General features: G+C 42.9%; 1 protein-coding gene across 3 annotated transcripts in view; it reads left to right on the top strand.

The window, feature by feature from the left end:
* The window catches only part of MACC1 (MET transcriptional regulator MACC1), a 113,456-nt gene that overhangs the window by 69,085 nt on the left and 19,169 nt on the right, over positions 1-25,202 (top strand). For all 3 annotated transcript variants that reach the window (XM_063921751.1, XM_063921752.1, XM_063921753.1), the window contains one exon: positions 18,126-18,239. In XM_063921751.1, coding sequence (XP_063777821.1) covers positions 18,134-18,239 — 106 coding nt within the window. In that variant the 5' untranslated portion in view covers positions 18,126-18,133. The remainder of the gene's footprint in view (positions 1-18,125; positions 18,240-25,202) is intronic.

Here is a 25,202-nt window from a genome sequence, read left to right as displayed (position 1 = left end):
TATGCCCCCCCAGTGCCAGGTATATGCCCCCCAGTGCCGGGTATATGCCCCCAGTGCCAGGTACATGCCCCCAGTGCCGGGTATATGCCCCCCCAGTGCCAGGTATATGCCCCCAGTGCCAGGTACATGCCCTCAGTGACAGGTATATGCCCCCCCAGTGCCAGGTATATGTCCCCAGTGCCGGGTATATGCCCCAGTGCCTGCTCCTCCGGCCCCCCCCTATGTGTTGGAGGGACACGAGCGCATCGCGCGTCTCTCCTGTGTCCCTCATGGCTCTCCTCCAGCTGTCTAATAAAGGAAGTGCCGTTCGTGAGCCAATCAGAGCTCACGAACGGGACTTGCTTCCTTAGACCGGCCGGGGGAGAGCCAGGAGGGACACAGGAGAGACGCGCGATGCGCTCGTGTCCCTCCAACACATGGGGGGGGAGGGAGAGCCGGGGGAGCAGGCACCGCAGCAAGGAGGAAGAGGAGATCGCAGATTGACATGCGGACGCTCGTCCGCATGTCAATCTGTTCTAAATCAGTGGCGCCCCCGCAGCCCCTCGCCCCCAAGCCACCGCGAGGACTGCGGGGGCAGTAGTTACGCCACTGCGCCCAGGCTACAATGACAAATGTTATCTTTAGATGATGTTAGCTATGGGGGCCAAGCTCTGGAATGTGAAGCTAGGTAAATTTGGCATTTTTGACATGTTCCAGGCTGCACACACTATCTTTCACTCTTAAAGGGGCACCCACATAATGTTCCGGGGTGCCACACACACACAAGAAAGGGCCTGTTTCGTGTCTGGTGCTGAAAATCCTTACTGAGCTTCCAGTAATACTGCATTTACAAAAAGTTAAAAAAAAGTATAATAATGAGCTTTCCTTGTTTATTTTTAAAAATATAACTACAGATATGTCAATTATGGCTACCAACATCTTAATACAAAAATATTAGTTATTTATTATTATTATGTTTGCAGCAGTTTTAAAAGGCATTCAATATTTATTTTGGCTGCTATATACGCTCAGAGCAAGGACGTTAGAGAACATAGTGTAAAATGACACATGATTATTTAAATGATTATTATGCAGTAATCTCTGTAATAAAACACAATTTTTAATTAGATGCTTCTTCATAAAAAAAAAACATACATAGTTTATTTGTGTGTAATTTGTAAGGTTGCCTCCTAGTTTTTAAAAAAGTGTCTCAGTGTTATTAATAGAGCAAAACAAAACCGAGATACTATAGGAAGTTACTATATAACAATAGATGCATAATATGGGGACACTGTACATGTTTGTAACCCTTTTTACTGGCCTATTCATTGGTTGTGAGCTTCTTTTGTGCTGTTTTTTTTTTATTATTTGTTCCCATGGTACTTGCTGTGTGTAAACATTGTGAACAGGAGCTAACAAAACCTCTGTTCACCAATCTGCTACTGTAGATCATACTGAGGTCAAACGGAACATTAGAATTTAGTAACTTAAAGTTCACCACCAATTACTTTAGGAACCTTAACAGGACTTCAGTTTACTGGATATCATACATTTAAATTGTTTTAGGTACTTTTTCTTTTTTTGTGGATCCTTGTCAGAAAGTCCTACTTCAAGGAGAAGATTGCTAAGATCCGAGATGAAATTGTATGCTCTTCGGCAGCCAGTGACCTGCTCCGTTCTTTACCTGAACCCTCTGGCACTCTTTCTTCATTTGATCCCACAAATGAAGATGAAGTATCATCACTCTTCTCATCCTGCTTCTCTACTACCTCTCCTCTTGATCCTTTACCCTCACAAATAAGGAAAGCTCTGTCTATGGTGCTCATCCCTACCTTAACTAACATCTGTAATCTCTCTCTCTCTCTACTGGTATTTTTCCTTCACTCTTCAAGCATGCAGTGATTACTCCTATTTTAAAAAAAACAAAATTCTGACCCTAATGCTCTCTCAAACTACCGCCCTATCTCTCAGCTCCCTTGTCTCTCTAAGCTACTTGAGAGACTTGCCTACACTCGACTCACACACTTTCTTAACTCATACACTTTGTTGGACCCACTTCAGTCAGGCTTCCGTTCCCAACATTCCACAGAGACGGCACTGACTAAAGTGGTTAATGATTTGGTCACTACGAAGTCTAAAGGCCACTACTCACTACTTATTCTTCTAGACCTATCTGCTGCATTTGACACTGTAGACCACTCTCTTCTCATACAGACACTACAATCCCTAGGTCTTAAAGACACAGCCCTTTCTTGGTTCCTATCGTACCTATCTAATCGATCCTTCAGTGTTCGCTTCTCTGAATCTACCTCCTCTTCGCTACCTCTTTCAGTTGGAGTACCGCAAGGCTCAGTCTTGGGTCCTCTGCTTTTCTCTATCTATACCTCATCTCTTGGTAAACTAATCAGCTCTTTTGGTTTTCAGTATCATCTGTACGCAGATGATACTCAAATCTACCTATCCCGCCCTGACTTGTCCCTATCTGTACTGGACCGTGTCACTGAATGCCTTTCTGCCATCCCATCCTGGATGACATCTCGCCACCTCAAACTTAATATTTCAAAGACAGAGTTAATTATATTTCCACCGGCCAATAGTAGGTACCAACCTGATATCTCTATCACTGTTGAAAACTCGACTATCTACCCTACCCCACAAGCTCGCTGCCTAGGTGTCATCCTTGACTCTGATCTGTCCTTTGTTCCCCACATTCAATCTGTCTCAAGATCATGTTACATGCATCTAAAAAACATATCCAAAATACGACCATACCTTACACAAGACACTGCAAAAACTCTAATCCACGCTCTCATTATCTCCCGCATTGATTATTGCAATAGTCTCCTAACTGGTCTTCCCAAAACGAGACTCTAACCACTACAATCCATTCTGAATGCAGCGGCGAGGCTTATCTTCCTCGCTAGACGTTCATCGTCTGCAGATCCACTCTGTCAGTCCCTCCATTGGTTACCTGTACTCTACCGCATTCAATATAAAATACTTTTACTCACACACAAGGCCATTAACCAAACTACACCAACGTACATCACTTCGCTTATCACAAAATATCTCCCAACCCGACCTCTTCGCTCTTCACAAGACCTGCGTCTCTCATCCACACTCATTACTCGCTCCCACTCACGACTGCAGGACTTTCATCGGGCTGCACCCACTCTCTGGAATGCCCTACCACGCACAATAAGACTCTCCTCTAGTCTCCAAACCTTCAAGCGTTCCCTCAAAACTCACCTCTTTAGGCAAGCGTATCAAATTCCAGAACCGCCCACATAACTTTCATAAACCTTCCTATCAAATTACATCCACTCTGTACAGTCCACACATATCCTCACATGTCTTTTCATTCTATGCAATAGATAGGCATATGTACACAAGGAAAGGTGCTATTTCCCTATAGATTGTAAGCTTGCGAGCAGGGCCTTCCTACCTCTATGACTGTTATCACCCAGTTTGTTATTGTTATTTCAAATTGTAAAGCGCGGAATTTGCTGCGCTATATAAGAAACTGTTAATAAATAAATAATAAATAAGTCTTTGGCGGGTATCCTAATAGCCGTTAAGCTCTTTTGGCTAGTAAAAATGTCCAGAATTCGTGGTGTTTGACTGATAGCCAATGGTCATTATCAAGGTATCCAATTAGAGATTTTACTAGCCAAAATTGGACCAGCGATCATGCAATAACACATAGGATCAGGAATAAGTCCATGATTTCATGTGTTTTTTTCCGGCTCCGGCAACACGTTATCAGGCACACGAAGTATAATCCGCGGGAGAAAACAATGCCCGCATCGGGGCTAATAGGATAGCCCAAGGTGATCCTATTAACAGCTGCAAAGTACACCGCTAATAGGATATAGCCCTTTATTCTATGGGCTAGATCAGACATTCCCAAACGTGGTCCTCAAGGCACCCCAACGGTCCTGGTTTTAAATGTATCCATGCTTGGCCACAGGTAACTTAATTAGCACCATAGTCAATTTGATTTAACCATCTGTGTTGAGCCATGGATATACCTAAAACCTGTACTGCTGGGGTTCCTTGAAGACCGTGTTTGGGAACCTCTGGGCTAGATGCATCATGCTTGGAAAGTGATAAAATGGAGAGTGAAAAAGTGGCAGCCAATCAGCTCCTAACTACCATTTTTCAAAAACAGCCTGTGACATAGCAGTTAGGAGCTGATTGGCTGGTAGATTTTCACTCTCCATTTTATCACTTTCCAAGCATGATGCATCTAGCCCTAATGATCCATATAGATTTAGTCAAAAGCTGATACACCAGCATGTTCTACATATACAGGGAAGTGTTTGCTGAATGTCTCTGTCAACAATGTGGAACCAGGGCCGGTGCAAGGTCTCTCCGCACCCTAGGCAAATCTTCAGCCTAGCACCCCCTAACCTGCAACCCCACCCATGACCACCTCCCAGAGGAGAGATGCAGGTTGCCAATAGGTGGGCTGGGGTGATTTGCATCATTACAGATATACAAAGAAAATGGACAACACTCACGGACTTTTAAAATGATAAAATATATTGTAAACAAGTCACAAAATTTAGTGACTTTGTTCACAATATACTTTTACTTTAAAAGTCCATGAGTGCCGTCTATACTTTATATACTGTATATGTGCGTATATATTTACGCACATACATATATCTGTATGCTTCTTATTCTGTTCAAACCCCCCATCTGTAAGTTCATTACTAACACGCATTTTGGTAGATGAATTCAGTGGTGCCCTCCAGTGACTGGCACCTCTAGGCAGCCGACTAAAGCTGCCTAATGGTAGAGCCGGCCCTGTGTGGAACTTTACATCAAGCTGCCAATAAACTTATAGAAATTTAAACTTTTTAGAGCAAGTTTTTTTCTTGGACAATAGTATCAAAGTTTAAAATAAGGTTTATTCCATCCTTTGTTTATAAAATGCCAAAATATTTAAGCATGTTGACCTACAGATGGGTCCACGGTTATCTTGGTTAGTTTTCTGCACCTAGGCACAACATGGTTTATTAACATAAACCATTCATCTATTGTTCTCAGCTGCAATACAATACAGAGAACAATACAGCAGGGGATTAAGTCATTACAGCAGGGGATTAAGTCCGACTGCCCAGTCTCAATTAATCCTATTAAAGGTCAAGATATACATGGACCCATCTGTACAAATGTGTCCACAGTCACTTATTCTCTAATTGCGCCAAATAGCCTCGTTGGTGTGCCACGAATAAGGCAACTAAGCTGCGCCATGCATCTTGCATCATATACTGTAGCTCAAGGTGATAAGGACACATCTGTATTATTTGTTTCAGATGATGAAATGGTATGCTCTAACTCAGCCAGTGACCTGCTAAATTCCCTACCTGAACCCTCTGGCACTTTCTCTTCATTTGATCCCACAAGTGAAGATGAAGTATCAACACTCTTTTCATCCTCCTACTCCACTACCTCTCCTCTTGGTCCTATACCCTCACAGGTCAGTAAAACTTTGTCTCCTGTGCTTATCCCAACCTTAACTAAAATCTGTAATTTCTCTCTCTCTACTGGTATCTTTCCCTCTCTGTTTAAACATGCAGTCATTACTTCCATTCTAAAAAAACACAACTCTGACCCAAACACACTCTCTAACTACCGTCCCATTTCTCAGCTACCCAGTCCCTCCAAGCTACTTGAGAGGCTTGCCTACACTCGCCTCACACACTTTCTTAACTCGCACAACTTATTGGACCCACTTCAGTCAGACTTTCATGCCCAACACTCCACAGAGACGGCACTGACCAAAGTAGTGAATGATCTAGTCACTGCTAGATCAAAAGGCCATTACACACTACTTATTCTTCTAGATCTCTCTGCTGCTTTTGACACTGTTGACCACTCTCTTCTCATACAAACACTACAATCCCTAGGTCTTCAGGACACAGCCCTTTCTTGGTTCTCATCCTACCTATCTAATCGCTCTTTCAGTGTTCACTTCTCTGATTCTACCTACTCTTCTTTACCTCTATCACTTGGAGTACCGCAAGGCTCAGTCTTAGGTCCTCTGCTTTTCTCAATCTATACCTCATCTCTTGGTAAACTAATCAGCTCCTTTGTTTCAGTATCATTTGTATGCTGATGATACTCAAATCTACCTATCCTCTCCAGATTTGTCACCACCAGTATTGGCTCGTGTCATTGGATGCCTGTCTGCCATTTCATCTTGGATGTCATCTCGCCACCTCAAACTCAACATTTCCAAAACCAAATTAATTATTTTCCCACCACCTAAGAGCAGTTACCAACCTGATATCTCTATAACTGTTGACAATGCAACTATCCACCCCACCCCACAAGCTCGTTGCCTTGGTGTCACCCTTGACTCTGAACTGTCCTTTGTTCCACACATTCAATCTGTCTCTAAATCATGTTACATGCACCTTAAAAACATATCCAAAATACGCCCTTATCTTACACAAGACACTGCAAAAACTCTAATCCATGCACTCATCATCTCCCGCATTGATTATTGTAATAGTCTCCTAACTGGTCTTCCCAAACATAGGCTATCACCACTTCAATCCATTTTAAATGCAGCTGCGAGGTTAATCTTCCTCGCCAGACGTTCTTCATCTGCTGATCCGCTCTGTCAGTCCCTCCATTGGTTACCGGTTTTCTACCGTGTCAAATATAAAATACTTTTACTTACATACAAGGCTATTAACCAAACTGCACCATCATACACTCCTCACTCATCTCAAAATATCTCCTTACCAGACCTCTCCGCTCTGCACAAGATCTGCGTCTCTCATCCACATGTATTACCTGTTCCCACTCAAAATTACAGGACTTTACCCGGGCTTCACCCACTCTGTGGAATGCACTCCCACACACAATAAGACTCTCCTCTAGTCTCCAAACCTTTAAACGTTCTCTGAAAACTCATCTCTTCAGACAAGCCTACCAAATTTCAGACCCACACACATAACCTTAACAGCTTCCCTATCAAGTTACATCCCCTCTGTACAGTCCACATAAACTCACATTTTGTCTTCCAACATTGCTGGGAGATCATATCATATACAACCCATTAAGAACCTAGCAACCTGGGGAACCATTATGTAACAGGTAGCATCTATCCTTGTGTATCAATGCCTATTTCCCTATAGAGTGTAAGCTTGCGAGCAGGGCCTTCCTACCTCTGTCTGTCTGTCTTTGCCCAGTTTTGTTCTATAATTGTTGTTCTAATTGTAAAGCGCAACGGAATATGCTGCGCTATATAAGAAACTGCTAATAATAATAATAATAATAATAATAATAATGATCAGTTAAAGTCAAGGTCACCTAATCGCAGCATGTGTGACGTGCTTGGACCCAGCAGCAAATTGCCCAAGGAACTGATTCTAGCATTGACAGCTTCATGTGTAATTAAACACCTAGGCTATGTATAATAAAAACAAAGTGCACCTATTAAGTGTTAGTAAAAGAGAGAAGTCAGCCAGGTGGTTTCACTTCTGCCTTCATTAGGACACTATTTGTGGTGAACGTGATTTTGCATTTCCCCAATCATCTAAATAATAAACTTGAATTACATGATTTTCCGCACTTGGCTGTTAACATGACAGCTGTAGGGTGTGTACTTTTCCAAACCTGCAAGGCTGCTTACTGTACATAGCAGCAGCTTTCTAGAGCATCAAATCCATGTGAGAACTACTTAAAGCCACGCCTCTACATCTGACATTTGTGTGTACTGTGTAAAGTGTACAGCCAACATCCAAAACTAGGAAAAGCCAACCTGCAAAATATTGGTGGCTTATTAGCTTATGGATGTTGAAGAATTATATACAAGTCAAAGGGAAATGCAAGGCGGGGGTTCCGGTTGCCTGGAAATTCCATCCTCTTGGCCAGAAGCTCAAATTATGACTACAATAGCAAAAATATATAATACAATTGCTAGAGCTGCCACCAGAACATGCAGTGTAAAGCTGGGTAAAAACCTAAAGATTTTTCTGTCCAATATGTCTGGTGGGAACAAAAATCTGGTAATATACTGTATGAGAGCAAAGGACAAATGAGCATTTGCTGTCAAGCACTGGAAAACTGACAATGATCATTCAGACACATTGGATACATTCGTATGATTTAACATATTTATCCTAACAATCATTTTTGTCCGTTTTCCAGCATTTAGGAGCAAATGGTTGATTGTCGTTTGCTCCCATATATTACCAGATTTTTGTTCCCACCAGGTAGATTGGAGAAATCTTTAGGTGTATACCCATCTTTGGGGACAGAGTCGAGCTGCTGCACATGCCCAGTGTAGCAACTTCTTCCACCAAGTTTGCTGTTTGTGTGGATCTGAGTGCTCAGTCAGTGCACTGGACCAGAGAGTAGCTACCAGGAAAAGAGACAGGTGCCATACCATGAGCTGGGAGAATGTGCTTAGAAAGTGCAGTTCTGTCTCCTATGAGTTCTGGTATGTATGTGCATTTATTTACTATGTGATGTTTAACCTTTTGCTGACCACTTACATTATTTATATTATTGTAATCTTTTGATACAGCCTTACTATATATATATATATATATATATATATTATCTGTTTCATTTTTCCAATAGGGACATGAAAAAATTAATCACAGAGACAGCCCATGCTATGATGCATCTTCCCACATTATAAATATAAATATATATATATATATATATATATATATGCATACAGTATATATAGTATATATATATATATATATATATATATATATAGACGTCTAATTCAAACAGCAGCGGCACTCGTGGGATTTAAAGTCAAAAATCAACGTGTATTTCACATCAAGATAGCCGACGTTTCGGGGCACACACGCCCCTTTGTCAAGGTGAGTACGTTACTCACCTTGACAAAGGGGCGTGTGTGCCCCGAAACGTCGGCTAACTTGATGTGAAATACACGTTGATTTTTGACTTTAAATCCCACGAGTGCCGCTGCTGTTTGAATTAGACGTCTGCATCATTTTCTCCAGAAGGCACCGGGGTATTACTGACAGAGGGGTGAGTGCCGGTCCATACAAAGACTTTATATATATATATATATATATATATATCCCTCATTAAATAACACATTTCACATCATAACAATGGCAATTCAATTTATAACATAATACAATGAACTTTATAACAAAATTTTACATTTTGAAAACAGTTATACGTACTGAACTGTGGGAAAGTACATTTCTTAGTTTCGCACAATGTTCATTAGTACTTTGTTGGGAAGCCTTTTGCTGCAGATACATACCTCCCAACATTGGTGGGCAGTGGGTCGGGACCTTTGGCATTCCGAAAGCGCATCTGCCACAGAAAAGGGGTAGAGCCAAGGGAAAAGGGGCAGAGCCTTGTGTCACTCCCATTTTTATCACTGTGGGGGCGTACCCCGCACGCTCCGCTAAGCTGGGCTGCCACCAGGCTGTCTCTACACTGTGAATAGATGCAGTGTGCATGCGTACACGTATATGCACCCGCTGCATACCTACTGGTCTGCATAGTTTGTGCTCACTGCGTACACACCTACTTACGGCCCTGATATATAGATATAGACGTAGTTAATTATTAAAACAGTACTCCACACTATTCAGGGTATAAAAAGACATATGGGTACATATGTATGTCTAGGGTCTGTACTAGGGGGGTCATTCTGAGTTGATCGCTCGCTAGCTATTTTTTGCAGCGCTGCGATAGTTGCCGCCTATGGGGTAGTGTATTTTCACTTTGCAAGTGTGTGAACGCTTGTGCAGCCTGCACAAAAACGTTTTGTGCAGTTTCTGAGTAGGTCTGAACTTACTCAGCCGCTGCAATCACTTCAGCCTGTCCGGTCCCTGAATTGACGTCAGACACACGCTCTGCAAATGCTTGTACACGCCTGCGTTTTTCCAACCACTCCCTGAAAATGGTCAGTTGACACCCATAAATGCCTACTTCCTGTCATTCTCCTTGCGATAGGCTGTGCGAATGGATTCTTCTTTAAATCCATCGCCCAGCAATGATCGCGGTGCATACGCAGTTTTGCCGAGTTTTGACCTGATCACAGCACTGCAAAAAATAGCTAGTTAGCGATCAACTCGGAATGACCCCCTAGGTTATTCTACCACTCTCCCAGACTCCTGCACTTGTTCCTATGTTCCATAGAGCAAGAGATTGTGGATTGCATTTGGAAACACCCCTCTAGAAATCCTGATTTTGCCCTTGCAAGCATCACATTTTTAGGCCTAAAATGTTAATGTACAAGATTTAAAATAGTCACATGCTATTCTTGCATGTGACAAGATAAATTATTTTATTTTTCTGTGTGTGTTTTAAGGTTAATTTATCTTTGTTCCACTACAAGAAAATGTTTTCTCTGACGTCCTAGTGGATGCTGGGAACTCCGTAAGGACCATGGGGAATAGACGGGCTCCGCAGGAGACTGGGCACTCTAAAAGAAAGATTAGGTACTATCTGGTGTGCACTGGCTCCTCCCTCTATGCCCCTCCTCCAGACCTCAGTTAGAATCTGTGCCCGGCCAGAGCTGGGTGCTCCTAGTGGGCTCTCCTGAGCTTGCTAGAAAGAAAGTATTTGTTAGGTTTTTTATTTTCAGTGAGATCTGCTGGCAACAGACTCACTGCTTCGTGGGACTGAGGGGAGAGATGCAAACCTACCTGCGTGCAGCAAGCTTGTGCTTCTTAGGCTACTGGACACCATTAGCTCCAGAGGGTTCGAACACAGGGCCTGACCTCGATCGTCCGTTCCCGGAGCCGCGCCGCCGTCCCCCTTGCAGAGCCAGAAGTCAGAAGAAAGGAGATGAAAACGGCGGCAGAAGACTCTGGTCTTCATTAAGGTAGCGCACAGCACTGCAGCTGTGCGCCATTGCTCCCACTGCACACCACACACTCCGGTCACTGTAGGGTGCAGGGCGCTGGGGGGGGGGGGCGCCCTGGGCAGCAATAAGAATACCTTTTGGCACATTATGCACATAATACAGTCTGGAAAACTGTATATGTGCAAAAAAAAACCGCCATTAAGATATACAAAACGTGGGAGAAGCCCGCCGCTGAGGGGGCGGGACCTTCTTCCTCAGCACACCAGCGCCATTTTCTCTTCACAGCTCCGCTGGAAGGACGCTCCCCAGGCTCTCCCCTGCAGTATCCTGTACATGAAGGGTAAAAAAGAGAGGGGGGGCACATAAATTTAGGTGCAAATAAGATAATAAGCAGCTATTGGGAAAAACCACTCAGTATAGTGTTAATCCCTGTGTTATATAGCGCTGTGGTGTGTGCTGGCATACTCTCTCTCTGTCTCCCCAAAGGACTTTGTGGGGTCCTGTCCTCAGTCAGAGCATTCCCTGTGTGTGTGCGGTGTGTCGGTACGGCTGTGTCGACATGTTTGATGAGGAGGGTTACGTGGAGGCGGAGCAAGGGCAGATAAGTGTGGTGTCGCCCCCGACGGGGCCGACACCGGATTGGATGGATATGTGGAAGGTCTTAACAGACAGTGTCAACTCCTTACATAAAAGGTTTCTATGACGCAGCAGCCTTGGGACAGCCGGGATCTCAGCCCGCGCCTGCCCAGGCGTCTCAGAGGCCATCAGGGGCTCATAAACGCCCGCTAGCTCAGATGGTAGACACAGATGTCGACACGGAGTCTGACTCCAGTGTAGATGAGGATGAGACAAATGCACAGTCTACAAAAGCCATCCGATGCATGATTACTGCAATGAAAAATGTATTGCACATTTCTGATATTAACCCGGTTACCACCAAGAAGGGTATTATGTTTGGGGAGAAAAAGCAGCCAGTGACTTTTCCCCCATCTGATGAATTAAATGAATTGTGTGAGGAAGCGTGGAGTTCCCCCGATAAGAAACTAGTGATTTCTAAGAGGTTACTGATGGCGTACCCTTTCCCGCCAACGGACAGGTTACGTTGGGAAACATCCCCTAGGGTGGACAAGGCGCTCACACGCTTATCAAAAAAGGTGGCACTGCTGTCTCAGGATACGGCTGCCTTAAAGGAGCCTGCGGATAGAAAGCAGGAAGCTATCCTGAAGTCTGTGTATACACACTCAGGTACTATACTGAGACCTGCTATTGCTTCAGCATGGATGTGTAGTGCTGCAGCCGCATGGTCTGATTCCCTGTCAGACAACATTGATTCCCTCGACAGGGATACTATTTTGCTAACCATAGAACATATAAAAGACGTCGTCTTATATATGCGGGATGCACAGAGGGACATTTGCCTGCTGGCATCTAGAATTAATGCAATGTCCATTTCTGCCAGGAGAGTATTATGGACTCGGCAGTGGACAGGTGATGCTGATTCTAAAAGACACATGGAGGTTTTGCCTTATAAGGGTAAGGAATTGTTTGGGGACGGTCTCTCGGACCTCGTATCCACGGCAACAGCCGGGAAGTCAACTTTTTTACCTCAGGTTCCCTCACAGCCTAAGAAAGCACCGTATTATCATGTACAGTCCTTTCGGCCTCAGAAAGGCAAGCGGATCAGAGGCGCATCCTTTCTGCCCAGAGGCAGGGGTAGAGGAAATGAACACCGCTGACAGTGCTAGCACGTGATTTTCCGCTTCAAAGCAAACTATTGCGCGCTGGATCTGTAACACGATTCAGCAAGCTCATTCTGCGGCAGGATTGCCGCATCCTAAATCAGTAAAAGCCCATTCCACAAGGAAGGTGGGCTCTTCTTGGGCGGCTGCCCGAGGGGTCTCGGCTTTACAGCTTTGCCGAGCTGCTACTTGGTCGGGTTCAAACACATTTGCTAAGTTCTACAAGTTTGATACCCTGGCTGAGGAGGACCTTGCCTTTACTCATTCGGTGCTGCAGAGTCATCCGCACTCTCCCGCCCGTTTGGGAGCTTTGGTATAATCCCCATGGTCCTTACGGAGTTCCCAGCATCCACTAGGACGTCAGAGAAAATAAGAATTTACTCACCGGTAATTCTATTTCTCGTAGTCCGTAGTGGATGCTGGGCGCCCGTCCCAAGTGCGGACTCTCTGCAATACATGTATATAGTTATTGCTTAACTAAAGGGTTACTGTTATGAGCCATCTGTTACTGAGGCTCAGTTGTTGTTCATACTGTTAACTGGGTATGGTTATAACAAGTTGTACTGTGTGATTGGTGTGGCTGGTATGAGTCTTACCCTGGATTCCAAATCCTTTCCTTGTTGTGTCAGCTCTTCCGGGCACAGTTTCCTTAACTGAGGTCTAAAGGAGGGGCATAGAGGGAGGAGCCAGTGCACACCAGATAGTACCTAATCTTTCTTTTAGAGTGCCCAGTCTCCTGCGGAGCCCGTCCATTCCCCATGGTCCTTACGGAGTTCCCAGCATCCACTACGGACTACGAGAAATAGAATTACCGGTGAGTAAATTCTTATTATAAAATAGTTGACTTTCAATTTGGGTGGAGCTATAAACAGTACCCAGGCATTATTAAACTATTAGTTAATACGAATATACACCATTGGTTTAAATTTAATATACACAATCTGTACCTCCCACCATGACGCATTTCAGGAGGGACAAAATGCTTTACCTAGACTTCCTTCTTAATTTATGATTGCAATCACCTGTGTTGAAGTACCTTTCTTATCAATTAATAGTTCAACACAGGTGACGCCAATCATATATTAAGTGGGAAGTCCAGGTAGAGAGCATTTTGTTCCTCCTGGAATGGGACATGTTGGGAGGTATGCATCTTTTAATCTACGTCCCCCACCTTTTTTCGGGGCGCCACTGTCTTAAGTACCCCGGGCACCCCCAAGGCTTAATCCGGCCCTGGGTGAGCGAGAGGTGCAAGGCTTAGTGTGTAGCCCTATCGCTACTCCGTGGTACATGTATTTGACTTACAGTGTGCCTGATATGGCAGTTAGCAGCCTAGTGAGCTGTTGTATGACTGCCTATAAGATGCTTGGGGCGTCCAGCTTCTTCATGGTCCCAGCATACTGTACATGTCCGCTTATCATAACATCCTGATGTTCTGTTTACACAAATGAGTATAAAAAGAGAGACAAAAATAAAAATGTTATATATAAAAATTAAAACATTTCTTTTTCCAAACTAATTCTGTATTATGCCTTGACTAGCTATCACCATCCTGAAATGGTGATAATGAAGAGAGGACAGCATTGTCACTGTCCTTGTTAGTTAGCTGTCCCAATGCAGTCAGCAATGATTTCTAGTGATGATACTCCCTGATAGTCGCTGCAGGCAGAATACTTTAACCTCTTTAGTGCTAAGGATGAGATTGCTTTGTCTTAGCCATATACATTAAACAATGCTGAGGACAAGACCCACTTGTCCTTACCACTACAGGTCTTCTTAAAAGTAATAAATATACTTACCAGACCATGATCTGTAATTACTACCAGTAGGGGCAGCACTTTACTGACTTCAGTGTGTGATGATGTAATGGAGTGGGCTGGGCTTATTCTATGCTACAAAAAAAATAGGATCTGATCATCAGGCAGATACATGATGAGGGGCGGCTTGTTTGGCGTGCTATCATGTGACCCAACCCCCACATGACAGGCAGCCCACTGCATTGACCCATTCATTCTTTTATTTCATTTCTGCAGTTCAGCAACTCTGCCATCCAGTGATGCTGCCATGGCTACATGGTATGTTATACCTCTTGTGCTGCCCATGTTGGGCCACTTCTAGAAAATGTTACAGAGCCACTTTCAGTTCCCAATCCTCCCCTGGTCTCAGACACAACTGCAGCAAAAGACGCAAGGAAGGCCGCAATCGCACACAATCAGGCCCTATGAGGAGGGATCCTATCCCCTCAAGAGACCCCACCCCTTCATCAGACCACACCCCCATTAGGGTTGCTTCCATAAATGTCCTTGGCTGATTATCCATACCAATTCACCACTGTGCATGATTGACTACAAAAAGCATTTATTTTTCAGAGATGGGGGAAGATCTAGTGCACATATCCTCCACATTCTTGGGCCAAAGAAACAACAACAAGGGTCCTACAAAGAAAGGAAGCTCTAAAAGCCATCAATTGTTACTGGCAAACAAAGATAATTTTTTAATACACATATTAAACCAGAACCAAAACTCAAAATGACCTATACTGAGTGTAATGCTTGGATGTATGATTAGTATTCAAGTACATTGAGGCAGACATGCATTAAGTATGTGAAATGACTGTTGGCCAGGTGAATCTGTATACAGTACAGCAGGGACGTACGGTGAGGTTCTATGGCTCAGTAGGCACTGGCTAGCACCAGAGCCAGATTTACACGCAATATATGAGCCAAAGGGTACATCTGGGCTTTATACACATGTGCAGCAGTATAAAATGCTGGACATTTGGTGAGTTTTGATCAGAGAAGTGCGGAAAAGTGTACTGCCTCACCTGCCATAGACTTTTTACTCCAAAGTTTTGGCTATAAAAATGATTAGAATAATGTAAAGAAGATATTTCAAATTCTTTCTATTTTTCATATACTTTAGACAGTCAATCCTGTGGCACAAAAGTTAGTATGACAGGAAAGGCTCTGCCTCACCTGCCTCACCCCACTGCACGTCACTGCAGTACAGTGTCTCATCATCTCAAAGAAACAAAATAAAGCAGCGCTAGGATAAGAAAAAGCTGTACAGTAAAAAGATATCAATTAATCGTGATGACCTTGAATAAATGTTCTAAATTTAAATTTTATTGCAATAAACATCTATTAAAATACAATAACATAAAGTGTCAATAGTTTATTTTTGTCAATTAACAAACTGCTAAATTAATGAACAGAAGATAAATCTAAATCAAATCATTATTTGGGGTGACCACCCTTTGCCTTCAAAACAACATCAATTCTTCTAGGCACACTTGCACACAGTTTTTGAAGGAACACGGCAGGGAGGTTTTTCCAAACATCTTGGAGATCTAACCACATATCTTCTTTGGATGTATGCTTGCTCAATTCTTTCTATATAGGCAGGTACTTATCCATCATGCAATACCATCAGAGAGGTGTCTGATTGGCTCCAAATTTGTTCTGCAGCAGGATAACGACACCAAACATATAGCCTATGTCATTAAGCACTATCTTCAGAGTAAATAAGAACAAGGAGTACTGGAAGTGTTTATATGGCCCTCACAGAGCCTTGATCTCAGCATCATGGAGTCTGTCTGGTCTTACATGAAGAGACAGCAGTATTTGAGCAAGCCTACATCCACAGAAGATCTGTGGTTATTTCTCCAAGATGTTAGGAACAACCTCCCTGCCGAGTTTCCTCAAAAACTGTGTGCAAGTGTACCTAGAAGAATTGATGCTGATTTGAAGGTAAAATGTGGTCACACCAAATATTGATTTGATTTAGATTTCTCTTCTGTTCATTCACTTTACATTTTGTTAATTGATAAAAAAATAAACTATTAACATGTCAATTTTTGAAAGCATTCTTACTTTACAGCATTTTTTCCACACCTGCCTAAACTTTTGCACAGTACTGCATGTATAAACGTAACTGTGCTGGTAGCAGACAGCTGTTAAACACTGCTGCTAATTGAATATCTCCCTATGACTGCCTGAAGTCTGGAACCAATGGATATCACCAAATGCTGGGTTCATGCCTTTGTTATGCTTTGCCATGCTTTTACTGCAGATGTCTTCAGTGGCAAATTTCCTATTAGGAATGTGAGGCACTTGCCTAGGGGTGGAACTTGCTTGTGTTGATAACGCCAGCCCAAAAAGCACCAGTAATTGCTAAATATTTCCACTGTACTGTACCATATGCCATCTTGAATGGAGTGTAAATGGGTAGGACATGCATGCACTGCCCCTGTAAGCTGTCCAACTTAGTACATGTAAATATGTATACATAATTAAAAATAAAAAAAGTCATAATAAGTGGCTTTTTAAATTATTCATTTTAAATTGGCTAACATCAAATGATAGCTTATGACCAATCAATAATAATAATAAAATTAGGCAGGCGGGAGGGGGGCGGGGGCAACCATTACTGTTGTGGCTAGTGGTAGCCTCACCCCTAAATTTGCCCTGCTTGTCTTCCCTTGTTGTTTATTAATGGGTCTTTCTGCCTTTAGTATTGTCTTCTGCAAGTAAAATGCATGCTCGATCGGGTTGAGCTCAGATGTCTGACTTGGCAGAATATTCCACTTCTTTGCTTTAAAAAACTCGGGTTGATTTTGCAGTATGTTTTGGGTCATTGTCCATGTGTACTGTAAAGCACCATCCAATCAACTTTGCAGAATTAGACTGAATCTATCAGACAGTATATCTCTATACACTTACGAATACATCCAGCTGCTTCTGTCACATTATCAATACGACTAGTGATCTAGTGCTATTGGAATCCATGCAGAAGCATGCCATCACAGTGTTTTACAGAAGATGCGGTATGCTTGTGATCATGAGCCATTCCAAGCTTTTGCCATAAGTTTTTCCTACCCATCATTCTGGTACAGGTTGATTATAGTTTAATTTGTCCAAAGAATGCTGTTCCATAACTGGGATGGCTTTTTTTAATTTTTTTTTGCCAAAGTCCAATCTGGCCCTTCTATTTTTGAGGCGTATCAATGGTTTCCACCTCTGTATTTGATTTTGTGAAGTCTTCTCTTTATAGTTGACTTGGATAATACTACCCCTTCCTCCTGGTGAGTGTTCCTCACTTGGCTGGATGTTGTGAAGTGTTTTTTCTTTGCAATGGAAAGAATCTTGCGATCATCCACCACTGTTGTTTTTTGTGGATGTCCAGGCCTTTGTGTGTTGCTGAGCTCACCAGTTACGTTCTTTCTCTCAGAATGTAATACACTGTTGATTTGGCCAATCCTAAAAATGTGGTGTACCAGCAATGAAAGGACTCGTAATGGTCAGCAATGAAAGTACTCCTAGCTCTTAATAAAATGATCAACAGAGGAAAGAGTCATTATTGTCTGTTCAATACTAGGGCCGATTCATTTAGGGGCAATCTCCAATACTTTAGGCTCAACATTACAAGTTTCTCCAGCCCACCTTTATGGGACTCAAGGAAACACTTGCGATGTTGCCAAAAGTTGAATCTTCTCCTTAAAATCTAACTTTCACCAGTATGATATTCTTATAGTTTAAAATGTGTTTGACCCATTAATTCTTTTGCTGTCTTATTAGGCAGGACAATGTCAAGACGACTGCATTCCTTCAAATCCGGTGGCATTTCAAGAAGCAAATCAGAGGGAACATTGATTGACTTGGATGGGCAAAATGCATCTACGAATAAACCAGGTACAATCTGTACTTTAAGCTCACCAAACATTTCATCTTGTATTGTCAGCATTATATACTGTACTATTCGAAATGCATTATACATATTTATGTTTTATTTAATTAACTTTAATTGTCATTATTAGCGAATTAGGCTTGTCTATAGCAATAGTAAAATGTAGGTGTTCTTTTGTGAAATAATAAACCTTTCCCAGCAACACTCTTATAGAGGAATTATTAACTTATAAAGAAAAAAAGACATTTTGGATTTCATTTACTCTGCAGCGTAATAACATCCCACCATTAATGATTTACTTACAGTAAGTACGTTTTTGTCAGCTGTTTCCCAGCCAGTTTCCATAAAGACAAAAATCTAATATTGTTATATGGATACAATTATTGGAAATGTGACAGGGAAAACTGTTTGCAGATGTACATCACTATTTCAGTCTCTTGTACATTGGCTGCATTTTCTCTGGCAATAAGGGGGACAATTTGGCAACACTTCATTAGGAAAGGCTCAATGACAATTATAAATGAAGGCACATTTGTTGCAACTGTAATCTGGTAATGTTGTAATAATGTTACACTGATAAAATGCTTTAAAATGAGTATAACAATTAAGTGAGTAATACAGTATGTATACGAATGTACAAAGCAATGTATAACAATATAAACCACTGACAGCCTGTTTTATTGTTATTTTTATAAGCCAACGTCTTTCAAGATGTGACCTTAAAGCAGTAGTAAAATTGCTATAACTTTTAAACTCCACTGATTTTCCAGTTATAGAAAAAAAATTCACTACTATGGCAGAATCACAGGTCACAGTGGTTATTGTTTCACTGAGGTTTTCCACAGGTGTAAAACAATGAGTTTATTGTCATAAGTGATTTTTAGTGGATTTTCCACAGAGAAAAATGACTGTTTAACAGCAGGGAATATGTTCAGTGTGCAGGTAATTGTCAGATACTATTGATTTCAATAGAGCTTTACAGATATGTACACTTACAGTACTTCTAGCCTCCCTGCACACTAAACAGCCATGCCGTGGAGTGACATGGCAGTGCTGAGCATCTTTACGTGTGACTTTTTCCATTTAAGTGCATCTTATTTGAAAAACGATGTGAATAGGACACACAAGCAGCTTATGCTGATTAAAATGATATGTGGCATGCCTATATTCTGTGTGCAGCCGTGGCTGTATCTGTATACGAAATGGTATGTTACAGCGTTTTCCTAGAAAACACTGTATGCAGATACAGCCATGGCTGCACACAAAATATAGGCATGCTGCATATCATTTTAATCAGCAGAGTCTAATTGATGTGAATAAGCACATTTTTTGGCAAAAAGACGTCCAGCGCTAACAGAATTGCATGGGACCTGTCCGCTCACTCATGCCACTCCCGCTACGTGAGGTACTGAGGTAAGATGTATGAGGACACATCTTTATTTCCAATAGTGATTTATCTGCTGTGCTAAATCACTCTCAGCTGCTGCTAGATAAATAGGTCAGGTGTGACATCTTACCATAACATTTCAATATAGATCTTGAGGAATAGATTTGCAATGATTTTCGCTATGGAAGAAATCACCAGAGAGGCACTACCACAATAATTATTCTGCTGTCATTTGGGTGTCATACAGTAGGGGTTGGTTTACCATTGGTGGTTCGGTGACTGTGGTAACTATCATTATGTTTTACAGTGATACACAGTAATGTTCTCTTAGAGCCCTGTCGAAAATTCCTTAAGCAGAATATTTTTCCCCATCCCACCAGCAACCTAAAAGGCTTTCAGTGATATGCCCATGCGTGCCTAAGAGGACATGCACACCGATGTTCTGCAGGGGAGTCAGTGAAGTCTGATACTACTAGTGTGATACTACTTTGAGGTTAAGTTCCCACACAGGAGTGCCAATAGGAAGGTTAGAAGGTTGCTGCTTACCCGGGCCCAGTCTCAGCTGGTGGAGGCGTAGGCCAGCCAAGGAGAAGGTGCATGCCACTGTGAACCATGGTTTTGGTAACGCCTAGCTCTAGCACCCGAGCCCTCAGTATGTCTCAATGGCCCTGTGCCCATATGTTTTAGCATTGGAAACCTAACACAAGCGGTGGTACTTGCTTACCAATAGCAGAATCTGCTATTGGCAAGCAATCAACACATAGGTTGATTTGATATGGTCCCTTGAGAAAACCTTTATATAGCTGCCTAACTGAAAACTTAGTTGAAGCCAGGCAAAATTACAAAGATTGTTCAATAACCTCTCACGTGCACCAAACCCAAACCTGTTTCTGCGACATGATGTTAAAACTGTAGACCTCAACAAATTGACAATGAATTTCAGCTGATGATGTGCCCTTTAGACGCAGAAATCTGATCACACTACGCACCTCAATGTCTGGCCATGTTACTGCCAGCCCCGCCATCTTGCAACTGATGTTGGGACAGTATGATTGATATGAGGTGCAGTCTAATGGCCGTGAGGGGAAGCAGTGTCCACATGCCCTGGCCTGGGGGGGGGGGGGGGGGGGGATTAGAATGAAAGAGAGAACATTACACACGTGAGAGGCATAGGCGTAGGTATCGTTGGTGCAGGGGGTGCGGTTGCTATTGGGCACTGGCCATGTCAAGGGCCTGGCCCTCCCCCTGCACTTGTATATGCTACCTGCTAGCCACACATTAACATCAGCAGAGACCTGTGCCTCATGACTTCTCCTCTATCAGTAGGTGCTGCTGCTGCAGGAACATCTGCTGTCAGTTTTACGGATGGCTCTGTCTAACCGTTCTTACTGATGCTGGGAGGAGCCATGGCATTGCTTAGTATGGCTCCTCCCAGCATCAGTGAGGATGGAGAGAGACGAAGCCAACCGGCCAGCACATTGACCGCAGATGTGCCTGAAGCAGCAGCACACTGCTGTTAGAGAAGAAAACGTGGGGCACAGGAGGTGAGTGCTCGCCCGCACAGTGTCTGGTGGTGGTGGTGCAGGTTGCGGGGGACAGATTAATAGAGTTGCAGTGAGGGGAGGGGGGGGGGGGAAAGAAAAATTTGCTATTGGGCCCCATATATCATAGCTACGCCCCTGGTGAGAGGTCTTGTTACCTTACTTATTGAACCACCTTCGTACATTTAAACTGGTTTGCTGGCCTGCATTGGAGCCCACCTATTGTAAAGCACTGCTATAGCATGTGTACAATGTGTGCCACAGGGAACAATCTTGTTACCACCCTCTCCCAAACCCCTAAATGAGCTCTCAGATGTGCTGGATAAAGCTCTCCTTGCTCTGATGATAGATCCCAGAATTGTTTCCATTACAACAGAGAGAGCATCAGCGTTGTAATTTTATACCTGCCAAACATATTTTGTTCAAATATTTCATACAGTACTTTAAACACACTAAAATGAATGCCATCAAACAAATAAATCGCTAAGACAAAGGAAGCAGTCAGGTTGCATATTGTGCTCGTTGTTTTATGTTGGCTGTCCTGTACTCTACTTATTGCTCATTAAGCATGTCTGCAAATACTTGGCTCTTCATGGGACTTCACTGTACACTGGTCTTTGTGTTCTGCCTAGAACCTTCCAAAAAGATGCACTGTCCTCCGCTAAGCAGTCACAATGGGCAGCTGTCCCAAAAACCCAACACATAGGTAAAACATCTATCAGCTTCCAGTCGACAATGTGGCAAAGTAAACTCCTTAGCAGCTGTCACCTGCATCACTGATGTACAGGTAGGAACTTGTGCTGGAGAGACTAACGGCTAGATTTACTAAGTGGTGGCTTTTGTACATCTTAAGGCCTGCCCATTCTCCTTGTTAGCTTCCAGTCAAGCTGGTGGAACTGAGTTTCTCCAGTGGAAATCTGACGCCTTTATTTCAGTCTTCCTAACACTTCTAACTCATCAGCATTGCTGAAGCAGAGAAGTAGGGGACAGAAGAGGGGCAAAAGTTCTGGCCACATTATATGCTGTTTAGCCTACTGGACGTGCTGAAGGAGTGATACAGGAAATCTTTTCTCTAGAAAGGAGAATGGTGACAGCATAAATAGAAAAAACTTTTTCTGTACATCTGTTATTAATTTTTAAACAACATTCCCTTACACTGTTCTTAACATGATGTCTAATTGCTTTAAGTACTAGAATGGTTGGGACTGCCAAGTTTTCAGAAAGTCTTTAAAATTAAACTCTGAATTAACTAATTAAATTGCCCATGATTGAAAGCCAGAAATGGCTAGCATCACTATCTTGATAGCTCAAGTTGTTTATCTACAGTATTTTACACCTCCAAAAATCAAATTCTATCACAGCTTGCCTTTCCCATCATCCATGCCCCCCCCCCCCCCCCCCCGTACCTAACCCTAATCTAGAAGGTGCCTGAGCATATGAGGTTGCAAAACAAGTGCAGTCTTGCCCAGGGAAAACTAGCCTTGTGCTGAACTACAAGCACCAGTTGTCTTGAAATAAACCAAGGGTAAAAAAAAAAACACAGCAGAAAACACCCACAATTTTTTCAAAAAATGGAGGACTTCCTTCTAGCCGAGCCACAATGTAAATGAATGAGAAAAGGAATGTCCACAAGTAGCAAATCAGGGCAGCTTGCTGGAGTGCGAGAAAATGGCTCTGTATGGCTACATGTGTATAGCCCCTTTGTGGACTGTTAATGAACCTACCTACAGTATATCAGTGATGATCACCATGCAGCTTGTTTTACTACTGGAGAGAGAGTTTTTTTTTTTAAATGCCTAATTACTCTAGTGGATTCCTTCCCTTACTGAACAGACGGGTACTAGTCTAGCATTTGGCTGAATCACTATAAGCTTTATGCATACAGTAACTTGATGTGACCATACTTATCCTGTATTTCAGCAGGATGTATGTTAATACAAGTGCCACTGAGAATGCACACTTTTTTTAAGGGAGCAAAATTGGATTCTGATTCAAATGAAGCCCAGAATGTCAGCGATAGCACCTACGGAACAGTGCCCCCAGCAGTTTATTATGCACAATGGTATCATTCTTGTCTGGCATTTCTAAGTAGTAATGTTTGAACAAACTAGGTGTGAGATGTGGGAGGACCAATGTTTTTCTTTGTCAAGAGTGCTTGTAATATACAGTATACTTTTTGAGAGTATTTCTGACATGTAACCTATATGTGGCTCCAGGTTGCGCAGTGGTACTCTATACAACTACCGACCCATCTCTCTCCTCCCTTTTGCCTCCAAACTCCTTGAGCGTATTGTCTACAACTGCCTTACTTCCTTTCTTTCCTCACACTCACTACTTGACCCATTCCAGTCTGGCTTCCGTCCTCTCCACTCCACTGAAACTGCCCTTACAAAAGTATGCAATGACCTCCATGCTGCTAACTCGAAGGGACACTACTCTCTACTTATTCTATTTGATCTCTCTGCTGATTTTGACACTGTGGACCATCCTCTCCTACTGCAAATCCTTCACTCCATTGGTCTGCATGACACTGCCCTCTCTTGACTGTCTTCCTACCTCTCTGACCGTTCATTCTCTGTCTTCTCTCATGACTCCACCTCCCCCTCACTTCCACTAACTGTAGGTGTACCCTAAGGTTCTATCCTTGGTCCTCTTCTCTTCTCTCTCTATAAATCCTCACTAGGTAAGCTCATAAGTTCTTTTGGTTTCCAATATCATCTCTATGCTGATGACACCCAAATCTATCTTTCCTCTCCAGACCTCTCCCCTGCTCTCCTCACTCGTATCTCCAACTGTCTCTCTGCTACCTCTTCCTGGATGTCCCAGCGCTTTCTTAAAATTAACATGTCTAAGACCGAGCTGATCATCTTCCCTCCCTCCCGCATAACCTCACCTCCTACAATCTCATTATCTATTGATGGCACTACTATCTCCTCTAGCCCCCAAGTGCGCTGTCTTGGAGTAATCCTTGACTCCTCCCTCTCCTTCAAACCACACACTCAGCACCTCTCACAAACCTGCCGTTTTCATCTAAAAAATATTTCCAGGATCAGACCCTTTCTGACCTAGGATGCTACTAAGACTCTTATCCACTCACTGGTCATCTCCAGACTGGACTACTGTAATCTCCTCCTGACTGGCATTCCTGACAAACAACTCTCTCCACTCCAATCTATCGTCAATGCTGCTGCCCGGCTAATTTTCCTCACCAAACACACTACGTCTACCTCTCCTCTCCTACTAGACCTTCACTGGCTCCCCTTCCCTTTCAGAATCGATTTCAAGCTTTTCACACTCGCTTACAAAGCCCTCACCCACTCCTCTTCCATCTACATCTCTGACCTTATCTCCCTTTACACGCCCACCCATCCTCTTCGCTCTGCTAAAGCACGACGACTCTCCTGCCTACGGATTACTTCCTCCCACTCCTACCTCCAAGATTTTTCACATGCTGCTCCATTTCTCTGGAATTCCCTATCTCTCCCCTTCAGACTCTCCACCTCTCTACAAAACTTCAAACGGGCTCTCAAGATCCACTTCTTCACCAAACCCAGCCAAATCTCATCCTAACCCTCTGTTCCACGTTCTCTGTGTACCCCATCTGTGTCACCCCTGTCTGTCTACCCCTCCCCTTTAGATTGTAAGCTCTCACAAGCAGGGCCCTCTTCTCTCATGTGCTTATCCTTTGTCTTACTTTAATAATCTTTAACTGTACCACATCCAGCAGTCTTCTGCCACCTGATACTTATTCCAGTGTCATCTGCTGATGTAACTATGTTTATTTACCCTGTACTTGTCCTATACTGTCATCAACTGAAAGTTGCTGTTTTCCTGTTTGATTATTTATGTACTCTGTAATTGGGCGCTGCAGAACCCTTGTGGCGCCATATAAATAAAGGATAATAATAATTATACATTTTTCTGTTGTAATCAGAAGATATCTGCTTTTCTTATTTTGCTATGGACTATAGCACAGGTTACCTGTGGACTACTATCCATAAATGCCCCCCTGTATTAGTAGTTTTATCCAGATAGTCAAA

This window comes from Pseudophryne corroboree, chromosome 5, assembly GCF_028390025.1.
Source record: "Pseudophryne corroboree isolate aPseCor3 chromosome 5, aPseCor3.hap2, whole genome shotgun sequence".
Classification (NCBI taxonomy): domain Eukaryota; kingdom Metazoa; phylum Chordata; class Amphibia; order Anura; family Myobatrachidae; genus Pseudophryne; species Pseudophryne corroboree.
This window is presented reverse-complemented; position numbering and strand designations above follow the sequence as displayed.